Source organism: Mirounga leonina, unplaced genomic scaffold, assembly GCF_011800145.1.
Source record: "Mirounga leonina isolate KUSES-001 unplaced genomic scaffold, KU_Mleo_1.0 Mir_173, whole genome shotgun sequence".
NCBI classification, from domain to species: Eukaryota; Metazoa; Chordata; class Mammalia; order Carnivora; family Phocidae; genus Mirounga; species Mirounga leonina.
In genome coordinates this window covers 44910058-44929241 of record NW_023270447.1, presented here as the reverse complement: position 1 = coordinate 44929241, position 19184 = coordinate 44910058, and the positions used below count along the sequence as shown (strand labels likewise).

At 41.4% G+C, this 19184-nt stretch overlaps 1 protein-coding gene across 7 annotated transcripts in view; it reads left to right on the top strand.

Moving 5' to 3' along the window:
* Positions 1-19184, top strand: part of NFIA (nuclear factor I A) — a 369111-nt gene that overhangs the window by 243914 nt on the left and 106013 nt on the right. For all 7 annotated transcript variants that reach the window (XM_035018415.1, XM_035018417.1, XM_035018414.1 and 4 more), the window contains exon 5: positions 15350-15467. In XM_035018415.1, coding sequence (XP_034874306.1) covers positions 15350-15467 — 118 coding nt within the window. The remainder of the gene's footprint in view (positions 1-15349; positions 15468-19184) is intronic.

Here is a 19184-nt window from a genome sequence, read left to right as displayed (position 1 = left end):
ATGCTGCCTGCCCTCGCACAGCTAACTAGCCAGTCATTTACCATGGTCAAATAATGTATTTATAGATTTAAAAAAAATGTTTTTCACTTTGTAAGACTTTTAAAAAGGATCGCTATCCCACATTTTTCTTGTCATTTTAATAGTAGTAATATGATATAGATTATATATATACACACATATATATGTCATAATGGCATTACAGGGAAATACGTCCTTGAGCCCTTACTAAACATAGCCTTCAAGAGTGAAAAGAAAATCCTTTTAGCTCTAACATTGGAGCACCAGACCGTTTTATTCTACCCTGGCTGCTGTAATGCTTATATTTTGTCTTTATTACCGTCGGTGTCCCAAGGCCTGGGTGTTGTAGAGAAGGCCCATGCTGCTCAGGACTATCCCCAGAATCATGTCCCTCTTCCACTTTCCGTATGTCCCTTTAAGACCTTATATCCCAAGGCCTATCAGTTCCAAGCTAGATTAGACCTCCATTCAGTCTACATAGCATGGTTGCCAAGCGAATTCTAAACCTGCCTTCAAGACTGCCAGAGGGTAGGGGCAGACCACAGATTGAATTTGCAGAGGGACCTGGTTTTGTTTCCTGTCCCCATTTCGGGGGTTATGTTGCTGATGTCTGGCATCGTGAGCGTCCTTCGGCTCTTGAATGCTTTTCGATTCTGCACACTGCTGTGTAATCGCTGTAGGACTCACTCACACATGGCCTCGTGCTGACTAAAACTGTTTGGCAAGAGTGGGACTGGGCTGTGTCAGCTAAATCATGGCTTCAAGCCAAACTGCTGGCCAGAGCCCCCCTCCCTCTTGCAGATCTTTAATCCAGGTTTGTCGGGGTACATGTCACAAGAGAACCTCGGCTGCTGGGGTAAGGATCCAGCCCCCAGCTCAGGTCTCCTCACCCACACACCTTTCCGAGAGACTGAACACTCAAGCCGCAGGAGGAGTCAAAATCCTTAACCATTTCTTGCAGCCCTGCCCCCTTACCCGAGTTGGAAGGGCTCTATGTCCATGTTAGAGGTGCAGTGGACACTTTTTACAAATGAGTGGGGCTGGGGGGTGCATTCTGCAACCTTGAAGTAGAAATAAGCTAACTGGCGCACAAGTTGATTAAATGCATAATGTTAGCTCTGTTAGGAGCACAATACTAATATGAAAAATGACAGTAGCTAGCATTTATCAAGCATATACTATGTATCAGGCACTGTGCTAGGCACTTTGTAAACATAATCTCATTCAGTCCTTCCACGGTTGCTGTTATTGTCCCTTTTTATAGATGAAGGAGACTGTGATGCTCAAAGAGGTTAAGAAACTTGCTCTTGTTACTTTGCTGTGCTCAGCTAGCTGACTGCAGACATTTTTGTCATGACCTCTCCTATAACTGCACTACAGAGCTAAACAGAATCCAAAGATTATGTGCTTTAATTAAAAATCATTTCTTGTTAGAGTTGATAAACTTTTAGATTATTAATCTGTGCATTAAAAAAAAGGTTAAAGCTATTTTCATACAAACAAAAACAACTAAAATACTTAATTAAATGTTTTCCCCCTGGATTTGTCTTCAGTTATGATTTTTTTAATGAATAGGCTTTATTTTTTTAAGAGCAACTTTAGGTTCTCAGTTTTAGGCTAACAAAAAGTACAGGATTTTACTGTTACGCTCCCCCCAATACAGTTTCCTCTATTTATTAACCTCTTTTGTTAATGTGGTACATTTGTTACAAGAAGTTTACATTAGGGTTCATCCTTTGCCTTGTAGGTTCTGTGTGTTGACAAATGTATCCATTATTGCAGTGCCTTACAGAACAGTCTCACTTCCTGAAAAATCACCTGCACTGCAGCCAGTCATCTGCCCACTCCCCCGAATTATTACTCATTCTATGAAGAGTTCGGCCTTTATCTGGATGTTTTTAATGGCCTCGGTGTCTTTGAATTTCTTCCACCCTGTTGCACATTTCTTCTTAACCCCCTCTTATTTATTTCAGCCCCACCCAGTTCCCCCAGTCACACTTATGAGCACATGTATGGCCTGGAAATGTCAAACTAATGGTGGCCGTAGTTTGAACATTTTCCCTCTTCCTGAATCTTTAGCATGCAATTTGAAAATTTGCTACTATAAATATTTACTTTCCTTGGGTTTCCAGTTAGTTTCTGTTTTTTGCTTTCCTCTTTTTAAATTTAATAGAGGAGGGAGGTGCGATTTCAGCATTTCCTCATGAGGATTCACTGAAATCACTATGTGCTAAGTTTGTTGTTTATAATCGTGTTACTACAGGGTGGCAATGGCAGAGAAACTCCAGAGAAAGCTGCTGGCTTAGCTTCACACGTTCAGAGGTGAGGGTCAGGCGGCAAGGTTGCTCGTCATTAAATTATACTGATCAGATGCATGGAGCTGTTAGAATCAGGGGCTCCTGCTGCAGTCTCACTAATTTCCCTCTCACCCTTGCCTCCTGCCTACCTACCTTTTCATTTTTTGCATTATCTAGAGTCCACGAAAGGCAAGAAAGGAGAGGTCTGTCTCTCTTCGCCACAAACAAAGTCCTGCAGCCTAAGAGTAGAGGTCTGTTGGCGCTCCTCCTACCTTTCCTACCCTGTGACGGGGCCATCTGAAAGTCGTTGTCTTTATTTATTACTTTGTTCCAGGAGAGGGTCGGGAAGGGGGAATACAGACCACTAGACACGGTGCCAGAGGGAAAGAGAGGTCTTCTCTGCTCCCGAGGAGGGGGTTTCCAAGTGCTAACAATGTGGTTCAGAATCACTAAAGTTGTGTTAGCATGATACTGTGAGGAAAAAGACAGGAACCATCTGTTGGAAGGGTTCTTACATGATGCTGCATTTTCAAACAAAGCCTCCAAGAAGCACTTTCAGATAGGTCTCTTTCCCATGAAGCCGCCACAAAGAGAGAGCCCCCTCGACCGGCTGCTAAGTGACCCCGCTTCGATGGTCGTCTCCGTCAGTACCCACTCCTGTTTATTTTGCACCAGTGTTTTCCTCAAAGTGTGTGCTTTGAGGCTGCCAAATATCCTTCCTGGGATGAACCCAGAAAAATCCTCCCGAAAAATCCACTACTTCTGCCCATTTCCTTCTAAAGTGCTGACTGTTTTACTTGAAGTTGGTGGGGTGACTCTGAAACCTTAAATACTTCACTGGGAAAGAGGAAAACCGCAAATACACACACGGGCCATTGTGACTCTGGCCTGGCGGGTTCTAGTTTTCTAGCAGTGGTTTGTACACCCGAGCGGGCTGCAAGGGTTAAGTAAACTTCGTGGCTAGGGATGACTTCATGGCCCTGGAATTTTGAAAAGCCAGGGTTCCCAGTACACTGTGGCCAGCCTTAGCGTCTTTGGGTGTAAAAACCACTCTCAGTTACCCAGACTGAATTTTTGGTTCCCGTTGCCCTGCTGCAGAATCTAGTAAATCCAGCAGCTGAACTGTCCTGGCTCTGCCACAAAGCCGGGCTGCTGGGTGGCTACAGGATTCCCGAGTTGTTTGTCATTGGCGGGGGGGCGCGGGGGGGGGGGGAGTGAGTAGAGCCAGGCGTCTGCCTCAGCCTGGCATGAGGTGGCACCCTAGTGGCTGTTTTCTGCCTTAGACATGTGCACTCTTTCTATATTTTCACACCGGAATCATCATTAGGATCCCAATTGCAGTTCATTTTTCAACTTCTTTTTGAAGTCTCGAGGCCCTTTGTGGAACTTTGAGTGCCCGTATCCGTGCGCTTGGGTTCTCTGGCCAGCTAATATAATAGGAACAACTGGCGGTATTCTAACCTGACACGCTGGAGCAAGGACAACAGACTTACCTCGGCTCCAAGGTACAACAAGAAAGTGAAGCTCTTTGATAGGAACAAGCCCAAACTTGGAAATTACAAAATGTTCTCGCAAAGACAGACTCACGAGGAAGTTTAGGTATAGGATGAGGGCTGCCCGACGTCCAGTCCGTTGGGGTGCCATTGAAAATAGTTGCAGGAATTTTAGGTCTTGGTTAAAAGAGAGGAGAGCTGAAACTTTCCTTTCTGAGCAAGTGGCCTGTTCCTGCTCCTCTGCGAAGTAACATGAGAGTTGTGGTCATTGCGTGGAAATTAATTGTAAAATTAATATTCTTAGGCAGGCCCTTCTTTTGAAAGAAGCCATTTGGGCTTGAGCATTAAAGGAAGAAACAAAAAAATTATAATAAAAAATAGACTGCAGCCCTCGCATGAACAGTGGCCATGACCTTGCCTTTTGTTTGCCATTACACAATTCAATGGCAGTCCACTCAAACTATGCTCTCGATCAATATCCTATTAAAGCAGCACAAAAAGTCTCCATAAACTTAGTGGTTAGCTATGTTTATAAATGGAACTCGGCATAATTAGATGGTCAATAGCAGGCTCTACTAGTAATTTTAAAAAGAACATCACACATTTTCTGTCTGTAGAAGTCAATGGCACCTCTTCCAGCTTGAGGGTATGGTGTGCCGCAGACAAAAGAGTGGGAGGCCCTTCAAAAAAATCATAATGCTTATCTTTAAATTGCAGTTTTTAAAGAAAATCTGTTAAGTTATGGACTAGAAAGTACTGATTGGCCCTATAATTTTGTTCCATTTTGCCTGCCTAAGCCACCTTATTCTGAATATATCGTGATACCGCAAATGTTTCCTAGTTTTAATCAGCCCCTCATAGGGAGATAAAATAATAAATATTGCCATACTCTTAGGAAGAAAAATATCAGTCTGGCTGGCTTAATTGAGTGGGTCTCCTCTGCTATAATTCAATAAATTTTCAAAATAAACCCTGAAGTTGAATTAGTTCAGAAGGATGTTTTGTTACACAGTTTTTTTTCTTGACATATTTGGGGTGACGATTTGGACAGGAAAGCCAGTGGCAAATGGAATGGGCTGGTGGTAATAGAAATTTTCACCAAACTACTCTTTCTTCTGAATCCCAGCTTACAGTATGGGTGGCCACGTGTGATTTTCCCCATTCTGTTCTCCTCACCCCATAGAGAAGGAACCACATAAAGTGAGAGGTGTCCCCATCCTTACTTACAAATTGCAACGTACGGTGTGCCCTGTGTTCGGCATGGGCCCTGGCAGTGGCTTTATGACCAGCATGGCAACTGAAATGAAAACTCTGGTCGTCTCCGTCAGTACCCACTCCTGTCAAAAGAGGCTTATGACATCAGCAGATCCATTGGTCAACTCGATGCTTGAAAGTCCCATTTTTTCTATTACACTCATCTTCTACAACCTTCCTGGTGAGGGTTGGTAGAGAGAGTTCTCATGGCAGCTTCTGGGGTCGGGTGGGGTGAGGCGGGGGGGAGGGCTTTTGTTTTCTGTTCTTAGCTGAAGCTCTTCCTAAATTGACCGGGCTATAAGCATTCTTATTTTAAAGATTGGACTCAAAGAGAAGCAAAACACATAACACCTTGATGTCCATACTAATTTGTTATCATGATCTCTATTCATATATTCATCTATTTCTAATCTTTTCTAGCTAATTCGTGGGTTATGTTTCCTAAGGGTAATACATTCTATAAAATCCATATTTAAGATGGTATCATAGTCCAGGATATAGAATTGGGGATCCGGCTCTGCCACTTTCCAACGTATGATTTTGGGTAATACTGAACCCCTCCCAGCTATGTTCTTCTCATAGGTAACAATCCATTTGTTCAATCAACAAATATTTATTAAATACCAACTGTGTGCTGGGCCTGCATCAGAATGCTGGAAATAGTAATAGCTGTCAGGAGTGTTTTGAGGATTAAGTGAGAGAATGGCGCGTGTCTAGCATATAGTAAATGCTCCACAATGGTAACCACCATGCTCATCATTGAACAAAGCCTCTGTCCCTGGTCTTTTACTCTGTGTTCAGAGCTGATCCTTGAGGTGGCCACACTATCAGCAAATTTATTAAGAATATGTTTGTAGGGCGCCTGGGTGGCTCAGTTGGTTAAGCGACTGCCTTCGGCTCAGGTCATGATCCTGGAGTCCTGGGATCGAGTCCCGCATCGGGCTCCCTGCTCAGCGGGGAGTCTGCTTCTCCCTCTGACCCTCCCCCCCCTCATGCTCGCTCTATCTCATTCTCTCTCTCAAATAAATAAATAAAATCTTAAAAAAAAATTAAAAAAAAAAGAATATGTGTCTGTATGTACTCTGTGTGCATGTATAAATTAAGAAGGACTGATTTGAGATTCGAGTTCTAAAAGTCAATTTATTAGAAGGACCATTCTCGTGACCCCTTCAAAGTTAATAATTCTGTTGGAATAAAAGTATGCCAATACTAGACCTAATTCATCTGCTTTAAGAAACCAGAAAATTCTGACTCCTCAACTTTTTAGCCAAAGCCTATATGTCTGCGTTATTCTGGAAATTTCTCTTCCAGGGTATCTAATGGATAGCAAGATGTTTTAAAAATTCTCAATCTAACACTGACATATTAACAACTTTTTTAGTGGCTAGCCACACCTTGATTATTTTTTATCAGAGTTCTTTAAAGTAGTACTTAGTTTTATAGTATTTAGATTTTCCTTTCTTTTTTATTACGGACATAAAAATTCCCTGTGAGTAGCAGGGGCATGCTAGAGGTCATTACCAGCAATGTGATTTTTAGTAAACTTTTATTTATGTACTCATAAACCTCAATTTTCTTAAGAGCAGATATTCCTATCCAATGGATAACATTAGAAAACTAAAAGGTATTTTTGGGATTTCCAGAAGCCTGACAGAAATTCAGTATTACTCCCACAATAAGACCACAAATATTATTGACATTTTGGCTGGTATATATCATCCTAGCTAACTCTTGCTGATTAGGAAGACTGCTATTGGTGACACAGTAGGCACTTCCAGGATGAGATCAGTGTAGTCCACACTCAGCAAAGCCACCCATTAAGTGCAATACAGAAACTGAGTCAATGCAGTATGTGATTGATAGGAGTATATATTAACACCCAGGATCTTTCAGTGAATGGAGAAGGAAAAAAAAAGAGACAGTTCTTAGTGAAAATACTGAGACTTATTAGGACAAATCCAGACAGCTGGATTTGTAGGTTGTTGGGATGAGACTTTGCTGATACCGTTTGGTCTCCTAAGAGCTAATGGTCAGATAGTCCCAGTACACTCTTGGTGAAGGGGCTTCTGCTTAGAAGCCCTTCCTGGTTTATAGATCACTGTGGTAAAAAGACGTCTCAGGCCATCAACTCCATCCCCTGTCGGGGAAGACTTAATCCCATGGCTGAGGCTGTATCAGGTACTAAACAGGTACCACATTTGACCTCAACCGAAAGCTAAGATGAGATGATACTCTAAAATGCAGAAAATCAATCCCAGTCCCCAAGGCAGAAGCCACTAATGCAGGAGATCAGTCAGCACTGCCAACCCCACCGCGGACGGCTCTGCTCGACCACGTATCAGGCCCTCCATCCAGGGAAGTACAGCTGACACTCCAACTCCAAAGACCTGAAAACACAAAGAAGGAAGAAGGAAGACGACAGATAGATGTTTTCCCATGTCATGGATAGGTGACAGTTATTTTTCTCTATAAATCTTGTTGACTCCGTCCCTGTAGAAATTGATGATGAAGGAAAGGAAATGTGAGTTTCACCTCTGTTTCTTTGGGCTGGTATCTGGAGATACTCAGGTTCAAATCCTTGCTGTCACTTACCCGTGTGATCTTGAACATGTTACTTAACCTTACAGCTCAGTTTCCCATTTGTAAAGGAGAATAGACAAATACAGGTTCTGTGGGGATACTGCAAGGATGAAAAGAGATAATTTGGGTAAAACACATAGCACATCAGCCTGACACATAATAAATGATCAATAAATAGCAGTTCTTAGCTGTTTTTCATTAACAAGCTCATGTAATTTTAACTCAATTCAGTAAATGTTATGTAACACAAACAGTAAACAAATGTTGCATGTGTAATATACGAAACATCTCATACTGTGTGCTGAGAATACAGAGATCAGTAGAAACTGTTCCTTCCTTTATAGAGTAGAGATCTAAGTTTCTTGAGATCCAAGACTGAGCTCTCTTCGTGTCAATAAAATGCCCGAATATACTTACTTCACCAACTGAATTCACAATTATTATCAAAGGTAAACCATCTTCAAGAGTCAGAGTGGGGAGGAAGAGGGTATCAGTGAACTATTCTTATTTTAATAAAAAGAAAACATTTTTTCAGAAATAACAATTTCTGTGTTCACCTCCTCCTACCCTTTCTGGCACCACAAACCCACATATTTCTTAACTTGTGTCCACAAATGTGGATGTGTGAAAACGGTGCTTTGTCTGCATTAGCAGATGCCGTTGATGGGGTTAAAACATTGTGCTGGCTTTTGGCACCTAATACTACATTTCATAAAAAGCATTGCTTAAATCTCATAATAGCAGGGAAGTTCATTTCCACATAGAGGGAAATCCTCGTCTTGGTCCAGCGCCTTTCTTTTATGTTCCATTTTGGAAAACCATACCCCTAGCCTGCACTGGGTCAGACCTTTTAGAAAGGAAGGGTAGAGAAAGGAGATCAGCACGCGGTTTACAGACCAGAAATCTGCTTGGCAAAGGAGTTGCTGAAGACTGTGGTGTAGAAGCTGCAGAGAAAGTACCTTTATGATTGATTTCCATTCAAGTCAGACTGACTGCAGTGTGGTCATTTTTCTAACCCATAACTGCTCACACTGCAGCAGGCTGCTATCTGCAGGGTGTCTGAATTATAGCAGTGTATGTCCGTGTTACCTCTTACACAAATTACTTACACTGGTTTCTTTTTCCATGCAAATTCATCAGTTTTACAGCCCCTCGTAGCCACAGTCAGGAAACTCTGGCCAACAGCACAAATTGATAAAATGAGTTAATTTTACTGTACTTATTTTTTTCTTCCTAAAAGCCCTCTCTCATAGGCAGTGTTCAGGAAGCATATTACAGTAAAAGGAAGATAACAAAGGAGTTGAATTTTCTTGCCATAAATTACTTTCCAAGTTAATTCCCTTTAACGATGATTCCAGATTTGCTTGAGTTTTCGTAGCATTGTGCGTTTTACAACTGTGCCTTTGATAGAAAGAAGACCAAGTATTTTCCCATGTTCACTCCTTTTGTGCCAGTGACATGGACTTTCTTATGAGATCTTTGCCACCAGAATGCAAAGCAACACTAAATTGTGCTGGGCCCCTAGAACTGTGTGCTTGTTGTTGGATTTTTTTTTTTCTCCCCAAGCCTGAAAGTACAAGTTCCCAAAGTCTCAGTGAGTGCATTAGATTACATAATCTGGAGAGAAATATACCTCTGTTATTTTTTCATAGTTATTTTATAAACTGAAAGTGAAGTAGTATAGTAAGTCCCAGGCATCTTTTTTGAAGGTTACCTATTGGCCATGTGGCCATATTCCTTAGTTGCCGTGGAAATTCGAGGAAGGGACAGCTATGATTGTTAATCTCTGAAGTGGAAGCCCCACGAGGGCAGGGGGCCTTATATATCTTGTCCACTGATGGATCTCAAGCATCTGGAGCAGCACCTGGCACATGAAAAGTGCTCCGTGAATATTTGCTGAATTCCACTGGGTGTAGCCTCTCAGAAAATATGTGCCATTAGTGGTAGGCTGGCCACACTAGTCATTCAGTTAATGCTCCCCGCTGATTCCTGTTGAACAAGTTGTAAACTCTGTACACTGTCATTTCCCAGGCAGAGTCGCTTGAAATTTTGGAAGGAATTTTTTTTTTCCATCACCCTCTCTTTCCAACAACACAAGCCCAAGCAGATTGTCTCTGGTGGATGGCAGAAGTTCAATAACCACAACCTTATCCAACTACTAATGTGTACAGAAGAGCAGGTCATTAAGAGGGTTGGCTACTAAAGTAACCCCTTTCTTCCAATAGCCCACATTACTATAATGATGCCTTAATAGCAAACCATTTATTAAGAAATGACACAAAGACTGCCTTCTACTCATGACAGGAAAGAAGGAAGTGGGGGGACAAATGGCTTAGAAATCATATCCAATGAGACAATTCCCCAAAGTTCATCCTTTGAGAAAAACTCCTCCGTGGAACAAAATCCACAAAACCTTCGGGTGTGACTCACTACAGTCCTGCTTAAGAAAGGTGAGGCACCAGTCCTCACTGCTCATGCATATTTATAGGTTTCTGAGTTTCACTTTGTATTGCAAAAGTTGGGGGGCGGAGGGCAAACGGAGAGGGTGATTATTGATTCTTGTTAATTCAGAGCATATTTATTGATCATCAGCTGTTGTGTTGTATTGATTGTCATACAAAACTCTGCAGAGCTGTTTAGGAATACACAAAAGGTTGTCAGATCTGGAGGACTAAAGGTTACCTGGTATGACCCTCTGACTTTGTGGCCTCGGGGCATTACTTCACCTCTTGGTACCTCAATCCCTCCCTGGTAGTGTGGTGAGGATTAAATGAGATGATGTGTTTAGAGGGCTCAGGCCAGCATCTGGCCCATAAATGATGCTTAATAAACGTTGGTCCATGTTATTGTGGTGGTGATGGCCTTGGCATTGGTGGTGAGTTTGCATTTCTATCACAACTGTTACAGGAATTTTGAGGTCCAAAAGTTTAAATGACTTCAGCTATACAGGGGGTTATTGGCAAGGCTGAAACCCTAGACGGTCATGCCCAGGCCCACACCAGCACTTTTTCTATGCCCTGGGATGTCTATCTTTACAGTCCTCAAAACGCACTCAATCTAGTGGGGGAGAAGATGTCATGGGTGAGATCATTTAAGAACAATAGAGCCTAGGGTCAAGTACAAGTGGAACAAAATCAGGTTTCATAATATATGGAACAGACAGGAAGTGTTGTGGTTGGTCCAATCCTTCCTTAACATCCCCACCTTTGATTGGCAGTGGCTACATAATCTCTGTAACACATCAGGCAGGCTGTTAGTCTTTGGCTTCAGAAGGCCAGCATGACATCCTGGGCAGACGTTGTTCAAGTCATTTAACCCTTGACAACGTTTAGTTCCCTCATTTGCCAAAAGGACGTACTACCATTATTAGCTAAGAAGTGCCTTGGGTTATATACATCTTATTGATATTTTATATTTGTTGGGATAGTATGACCTGTTTGCTCGTGTATGCCCTTTCATAGTGCACAACCGGACACAGATCTTTTGTACCTGTTTATGAAGGTGACAGATACCCACTGTGAAAAATCTGTTTTCTTTCCAGACAGCATGATTTAGGCCTCCCTTCCCTCTTAACTCCTGCATCAACCTACCAACTGATTTCCCCGCCTTAGTCGCCTTTGGTGCATTCTGTAGGCTGTTGCCATATTAATGTTGCTCAGATTCAACAATGATCACTTCCCTACTCAGAAACCATCACGGATCCCACAGTTCACTAACTGTACTTCCTGACTCCAAACTTATGTACATACTCTGTCATTTGCCTAGAAACCCTCCCTCTTTTTCTCTGCCTCTTTAAATCCTCCCATCCTTGAAGCCTTAGCTTCAGTAAGCCCAACTCTTCCTGGAATCAGACATTTTTTCTCATCCCACAAGCCAATATGATTTCTCATTCCTTTGAACTTTTCTAACACATCCGTTGCATTCCGCCTATGAGATTGAACACATTCAGCATTGAATTAAATAGTCAAGTATTATTTTATCCTTCCACTCTAGTAAACCTTGTGAGACAGAGACACTGTATACCTTTTTATCATCTGAAGTTTAAGGCAAATATTGTTTACAGCAGGCAGGGTAAGAAAAGCAACAGGTTTTGGGGTGAGATACCCTTGACTTTTAATCCTGGCCGTCCCTCGTTCTTGCCTTTCTGCAGTCCAAGGCAAGCCAGTTAACCTCATTTTGGGGTTGATTAGTTTTTCTCATTTAGGAGAGGGACTTTCCTAAGGAGATTGTTTTGAGGATGAAGTTAGGTATAAAAAATAAAATGCTCCATAGTTACTTGGGAAAACCTGCTGAAAGCCCACCTTCCTCAGATACCTCTCTAAGGCTCTTCTTGTTCTCCAGACAAGAGGCCCTGAGAATACCCGGCCCATTGTGGGGACACTTAACAGTGACCCCTCCCCACAGGCATGGGGCTTTCTCTTTAACTGTCATAGTATCACTGACTCCGATTCCATTCCGATCGGCTGACCTTCATACGATGCATACACACAGACAGTACTGGGGAGTGTTTCCTGACAAGACTTTTTGGAAGAATGCAGAGTTTGGGTCAGCACTTTATTAGGATTATTTAACCCAGGTTGTGAAACCCATTCTCATTTCAGAAATTTAATGATGTTACAAAATTGAAGACGCACATAAGCAGTTTGTCAAGCCCTGAAGTTATGCACTATAACTCCAGGAGACACTTTGAGAAAGTATCACAATTCCGCCAGCCCACCTGATAAGCATTTTGCTAGTTACAAACCCAATGTGCTAAGTGCTTCACAGGAAGTAAATATACAGACAAGCGAAGGAACATTTCTGTGGCTTGGTTATTTTTTTAATCTCTCTGAGAGGTGTGCAGACTGTATGTACACTGTATCTTCCTTTCTTCACCTCTTCTGGCTCCTTTGACATTTTAATAAGATAATCAAGGCAGAAGACATTTTTCCATGGTACAATGTGGTCAACAGAACGTGAGGTGTGGGTGCAGCTGGGCAGAGGGCCCCAGACTTCTCCTCTCAGTCCAGCCAGGCTGTTCACTCACGTCTGGCTTTATCTTTCCTTCCGAGGGTGGGAGTGAGGCTCGCGCACTTCTGCCGGTGCTTGGGAATGAAGCCGCTGCACCATTCAGCTGAGGCCCGGATCTCATCCCAAAACTTAGAAAATCAAAATCTAGACCCTCCACACCGATCAGCCTCATCCCTCTTCTTTAATCAGAGGTGTGAGTCTTTAAGATCCAGGAAGGCACAAACGTTAATACATACCTGTTATACGTCAGGCTGCTGAGAGGGATGAGGGGTGACATACGGAGTAATCTCCTCCCCATCCCCCACCCTATTTCATCTATAAAATATTATGGAATAAAAGGGGAAACTATGCAAATAAATTTAGCCGAAAAAGCAAATTAGGGAATGACTAGCAAAATCATTCACTGGAACGGTTTACACTTTTTGTCAAGCTCAACCATTGGTTTTTGAACTAAAGGCCCTTCCTCCATTACAGCCTGTCATTAAGAGATAGGTTTGAATTTCAGAAAGTGTATGTGAATTTCAGAGCTTCCATTTCTTAGCAGTGACTGTTTTTATGTAATGACAGTTATGATTAAGGTTTAGCCATTGCTGGTAATTGAACAACTAAATGTTTAGATAATACGTATCCCTTCCAACCTTTCCTCTATTCCAGAGTCTTATTATGGTACTGCAATTCACCCAGTTGCCCAAGCAGTAATCTTAGGAATCATCCCATACTCTCCCTTTTCCATTATTACTGCACTCAAGAAATCAACACATTTTCCTGAGTCTGTCTCCTAAATCATTTACACTGGGCTCCTCCTTTTCATCCCTTGAGTTTAACCCATCCCCACCTTACCTTTTTTAAATGACTCCATTGGCCTCTATGGTTTTACTGATTATATTCTTCAACGGCCACCCCCTGTCCCCCATACCTACCTTCATGACAGGATGATGTTTCTAGGTTATAAAGGCAAGTTTGGTGATACATTCTCATGCTTTGCTGGTTCTCCTTTGACCTAGCAATCAATTACATTTGACCAGTGCTTACTGACTGCCTCCTGGTGTCAGGGATTATAGTAGATGCTGGCAGTGGCCCCCAATTAGTACAGTGTGATAAGCACTTCAATAGTTTATAATAAACTTGGGAATCTGCTGGACTCAGAGTCATGTTCCTTAAAGAAATTCATGTTCCTAAAGACCCTTCGTAATCTGACCTTAACCCTCCCCTCTTTTCTTCATGTACTGTATACTTCATCACACTGAGTTATCAGAAATCCAGTATTCATTTTATATTCTCTCACTTTTATAAATGCCGTCCCCCCTACCTAGCACGCCTCCATCCCTCTCAGTTGGGCAATTCAAACTTGTCCTTTAAACATCTTCCCAGGGGTCACATTTTCTGAGGTCCTTTTACTCCTGGAACCTCTCATTCCCCAGCTGGGTTAGATACCCACTTCTATGTGGCCGTATCAATTTTGGAATAACTCTAGCAAAGGACTTACCACACTGTATTGAAAATAACCTGCCAACCTTCCCTCCAGAGCTGTTTCAGGATAAAGACCATGTCTTCCATCTAAGCGTCTTCCTCACCCAGCCTAGTTCTTGGCAATAGCAGTGATCATTTGTTGAAAGAATGAAAAGTCCCTGGTTTGTGATATTTCTAATTATCCCTTCTTCTTATGGATATTAGCCTCTATTTAACTTATTTATATATCCACTTACATGGGCTTAACTCTGAGACCAGTGCCTTAATACAATAATATATGAATCTGTTGCTCTTGCTTTTGCATAATCTTTTAAAAGAGGTTATTTCCACTCATACAGTTGCACCACTAACTTTACACAGAGTTTTTTAGATAAGATTGAAAGGTGTTATTTATTTGTTCAAAAGTATCTTTGAAGCTACTACTGTCAACAAGGTATCTGGAGGTTCCAGGCCTTAAATAAATACAGGGAGTGACATCTCACACAATAGTCAGCTCTGAAAATCACATACAATCAAAATTATCTTTAACCATCTCTTAAGTCAGACCTCAGAAAATTCCCCTATATAAGTATCTTCTCGGTGAGCCATACGGTGTCTGTGTGGCTGTGAATCTCTGCCGTCACAGTGTGGAAGCAGAGACCATCTGTAAATAAGTGGGCGTGGCCGTGTTCCAGTAAAACTTTATTTAGAAGAACTGTGGCTCAGGAACCGTGGTTTGAGGACCCTGCCTCACAAATAAAGTGAAGGTGTGTGTAGACACCGAGGCGGTTCAGAGTAAAGAGAGATCACACGTTTCTCGTCTCAGGAAATTGGGAATGGGTAGCCCAGGAAGATGAATTTGCAGTTCAAAACGAATTCCAAAATGCCAGTGAGTGAAAGCGATCAGGATCAAAGTTAGGAAAGCCCAGAGAATGTTCTGGCTGGTGATTCAAGAAAAGTTTCAGAGCAAAACGCGGAGGTCTTTTTGTTAAAAGCCTCCAGGAATGTTGCAACCTTGGTGACAGTTTGCCATTACAAAAAGAGAAAAGATAAAAGGTACATTATAAAACAAAGTCTTTCTAGCGTAGACAGTTTTTGTTGTCAACATTCTTTGGCGGTCAGAGTTCATTACTGGTTATTTTGGATAAGCTTACTGTGTAAATTCGGAAATAAAATGAATTACATGTGACACTGATATATGCTCTCATTGATCTTTTATTCACGGAACATAACTATTTTTTTTTCTAGCACCAATAGCTGCAGGAACTGGCCCAAATTTTTCTCTCTCAGATTTGGAAAGTTCTTCATACTACAGCATGAGTCCGGGAGCAATGAGGAGGTCTTTACCCAGCACATCCTCTACCAGGTAATTTGATTGGTGGCTCTCCATAGTTCCACACCTTGATTTTGACTCTGAGCCTAGAGGCACTTGGATTGTGCGTCTACTGGTGGAAGATACTAGAGAAGTTTGTTCAGCCCCAACAGACTTTCAGTCTTACTGGGAAGAGAAAGCAAATGCACATGCTGCAGAAATATATATATAGTAGAAAACAATGAGCTAAATTGTATGGCATAGGCCAAAAATAGTTAAGGAAGGCTTTATCCAAAAAGATTGACTTGTGTTCAGCTGTAAATGTTGGTTTAGAGTTGGCAAGATGGGAAGGAAAAGGAATAGTGTCTGGGTGGGGTGAAGACATGAGCAAAAGCATAGAGAAAGGATGGATGATAAACACAGCATGTTCTCAGCAGATTAAGGACAACGCTTGACTAGGGAGAAGGGCATGTGTTTTGGCTTGTTTGGCAAAACGTTGACACTGGAGACACCAGTTCCGGTCCCGGTGCCTACAGCAGACAGTACAGCGCAGTCCCAGCGCGTTTCCCCTCCCTTCACCCAGATCTCAAAATCCAGGCTATTGGAGTTGCCCTGCGTCATGAAACCCATTTGATATCTAGGTGTGCGGTCACAAAACTGAATGCAGTCCTGCGGCAGGGTGGGGCTGGCTCATAAACTCTTTTGCCCCAGGAGACCTTTAAAAAAGTAAAGCTGGAAGAGCACAACCAGATAAGGATTCTGGGGTTCTGGATCCCCTTGAGGTCACAAAGCCCAAATCAAAATGAAGCATTTTGCAAGATCCTGTTGTCTCTAGATAACCAGTACCAGAAGGAAAGGGATTAGGCATTAAACCCACAGTATTCTTTTACAAATTGGCTTTAGCACTGGACTGTGACAACCAAGAAAAGAATGGTGCAGAACGATCTTTAATGTTTGTGTACTTGGCAGAAAAACGTTTCACAAAGGTATATTCTTCTTTCAAGCAAGCCCTGGAATTTTATGATTTAAAACAATGGCCAGATTATAGAAATTTTCCTTGGTGGCGACTCCTTCTTATCTTGACTTTATATATTTTAACCAGCATTACTTAAGAAAAAAAGAAAGAGAGAAAGAAAGAAAGAAAAGAAAGAAAGAAAGAAAGAAAGAAAGAAAGAAAGAAAGAAAGAAAAGAAAAAAAAGAATCCGCTTCATCATGACGAATACCTTGAAGACAGTTAAAGAAGCAGTTATTTCCTAAATATAACCACCAGATCCTATGCTCATCTTTCATGTTGTTTAAGGGTTCTCCTTAGTTCCCTGTAGCATCAGATCCTCAGAAAAAAAAAAGTCTGAAATCCAAAGTACATTTATAATGAAAGAATGAGATTGTGAACCCATTCGGGTGTTAATACATTTTGAGGATTTTGAATGTTTGCTGATGGAGGGGACATTGTGTGTAACTGTACTCAGTCAACATGAAAGAGCTTTGCAAATACTTGTGGGCAGTGATTAATTTAAAAGTTGATGGGCTGTTTGTTTTTCATATGTGTGCTGCGCATGTACCATGGACATCCCAAACAGTCCGTGTCTCCCCCCACCCCCCCCACCCCCCACCCCGTCCTTTTGACTTCTCCAGCTGCTTTGTTGCCTTTTGCTGTGATTCTCTGAGTGGAAACCTGGTTTTTAATGTCATTTAAAAGGCTACTGTCATTCTCATATTCTGCAAATAACTAACCCTGATAAGGAGCTAATTATAAATAGCAGCAGTAGTTAATAACTTGGTAATATGTTTGTTTTACACTCATTAGGCTCTCCTAGGATGATTTTTTTTTAAAAAAATTATTCTCTAAATATATAGACTCAGCAGAATTATCTGTGTACAGGTTAGAAAATGTGCCCAGAAGAATACCCCAGATTTACATATAGAAAATTTCATCAACCAATCAATATTTGTTCATGCCGTGCCAATATTAATCAGTCACCTAGCAGACACTGTATTAGATGCTTTACAAACCTGATATGATTTAATCTTCACAATACTTTTACAATATAGACAGTGTCGCCATTTAACAGCAGATCAACCCAGAGCCCAGAGAAGTTAAGTAACTTGACCAAGGTCACAGACCTAGTAAATGGCAGAGTCTACATTCAAATTCAGGTGTGCTGGAACTTTAAAAACATGATATTTTCACATTGGATCCTCTTAGGAATGGGGCTTACTCTTTCAGTAAGGAACGACAGAACATGAAGCCCCCCAAAAGGAATATCTACTATCCCTTTTTTTTCCTGGATACTTGGTATTTGCTACCTTGAATTACTATTACCATCTCTGAGATTTGTACACATCCTGCCTCCCCATCTGGACTGTCAGTCCCATAGAGGACAGTGTGTAACTCCTCCAAATTGTCAACAAACATTTCTTAACAAGGACATTGTCCTAGGCCCTGTGGATATAAAGTCAAGTAATAGGACCTTTGCAGTCTAATGGTAGAGACTGACAAGTAATGGAAGTTTTCAGTTCAGGGTACTATGAACACTCCAGAAAGAGTCATTTTGCAGATTTGTAGGTATAAGGTAAGGTTTCTATGCTTTGCATATAGTCAGAATTAAACAAATATTTAGAATGAAGGTGACAGTTTTACCTTAATTTCTAGGTAGAATTGCTAGGAACACAACAAATTCCACACGTAGGAAGAGATGGTGCGTCACTCCTCAAAAGAGTATTTATCTTCTCCCTTAGGTAGAGACTTTACTAGTACTTTCCTATTTTCCTCCAGTGTTTCTGGGAGAATCGAATCAGTGTGTTAGAAAGTCAAGAGCAAGAAACCAAAATCCATGACTGATTCATTTCTAAATTTAAAAAAAGTAATAATAAAGGAGATGGGTAGGCATTAACTTCAGTTCTGTACCCCTTCGTGGTAAACACCTCCAAAATCACAAAAGGGGTTGTGTAAAAATTGGGATAAAATATGTTTTATCCCAAAGAACTTCATCAAGATAAGCCAATTGTCAAATTTGTGAGGTCAGTAAACTTTGTCTTGGAAGCCTTCTACCTGTCCATCCTGGCACTTCTAACTTGCTTCACTCCTGATCTTTTTCTCTCCTCCATCCTGTACCTCCACCCTCCAGACATTTATCCCGTATCAACCTCAGAAAAGTCCTTGTTTTCCAACTAAGGTGGGAGCTAATAATTACAGACTGTCACCTTTAGGATTAACAACTGCATGGGGTATTTGCATTTTATTAGAGGACACCAAGGAAATAAAACATTTTAGAAACTCAGAAAAATTTAATAACGGAAGAATAACGGGCAGCGGAATTGGCCTTTTGCATTGGATCTCATTGAATCATGACAATTGGGCGAATGCTTGTCACAAGTACTCATATGGCTGTTTCTAAGTCAATAGCCCAGTTCAGCAGTTTTTGAGCATCTGCTATTAGCCAAACACTGTGGTAGGCACTAGAGATTTTAAAAAAGAAAAAGAAGAAGAAGAAGGTCCTTTCCTTACAGATCTCACAGTCCCATCAGAACATATAGGTCTTGCCTTTTATTTGCCAGGAAACATAAGGGAAATATTTTTGTTTTTAACATGTATTCTACCAACTTCCAAAATGGTTTCAAGTGGCTTTCAAGTTTTAAATACATCAGCTACTATTAAATATAGAGAAGCCAGAAACCATATGGAAAAATAGGAGAGATTGTTATATCAGGAGGCTGACCCTTCAAGAGTTGTACCTTACATTTAATCCTGAGATTCTTGGTTGCCAAGG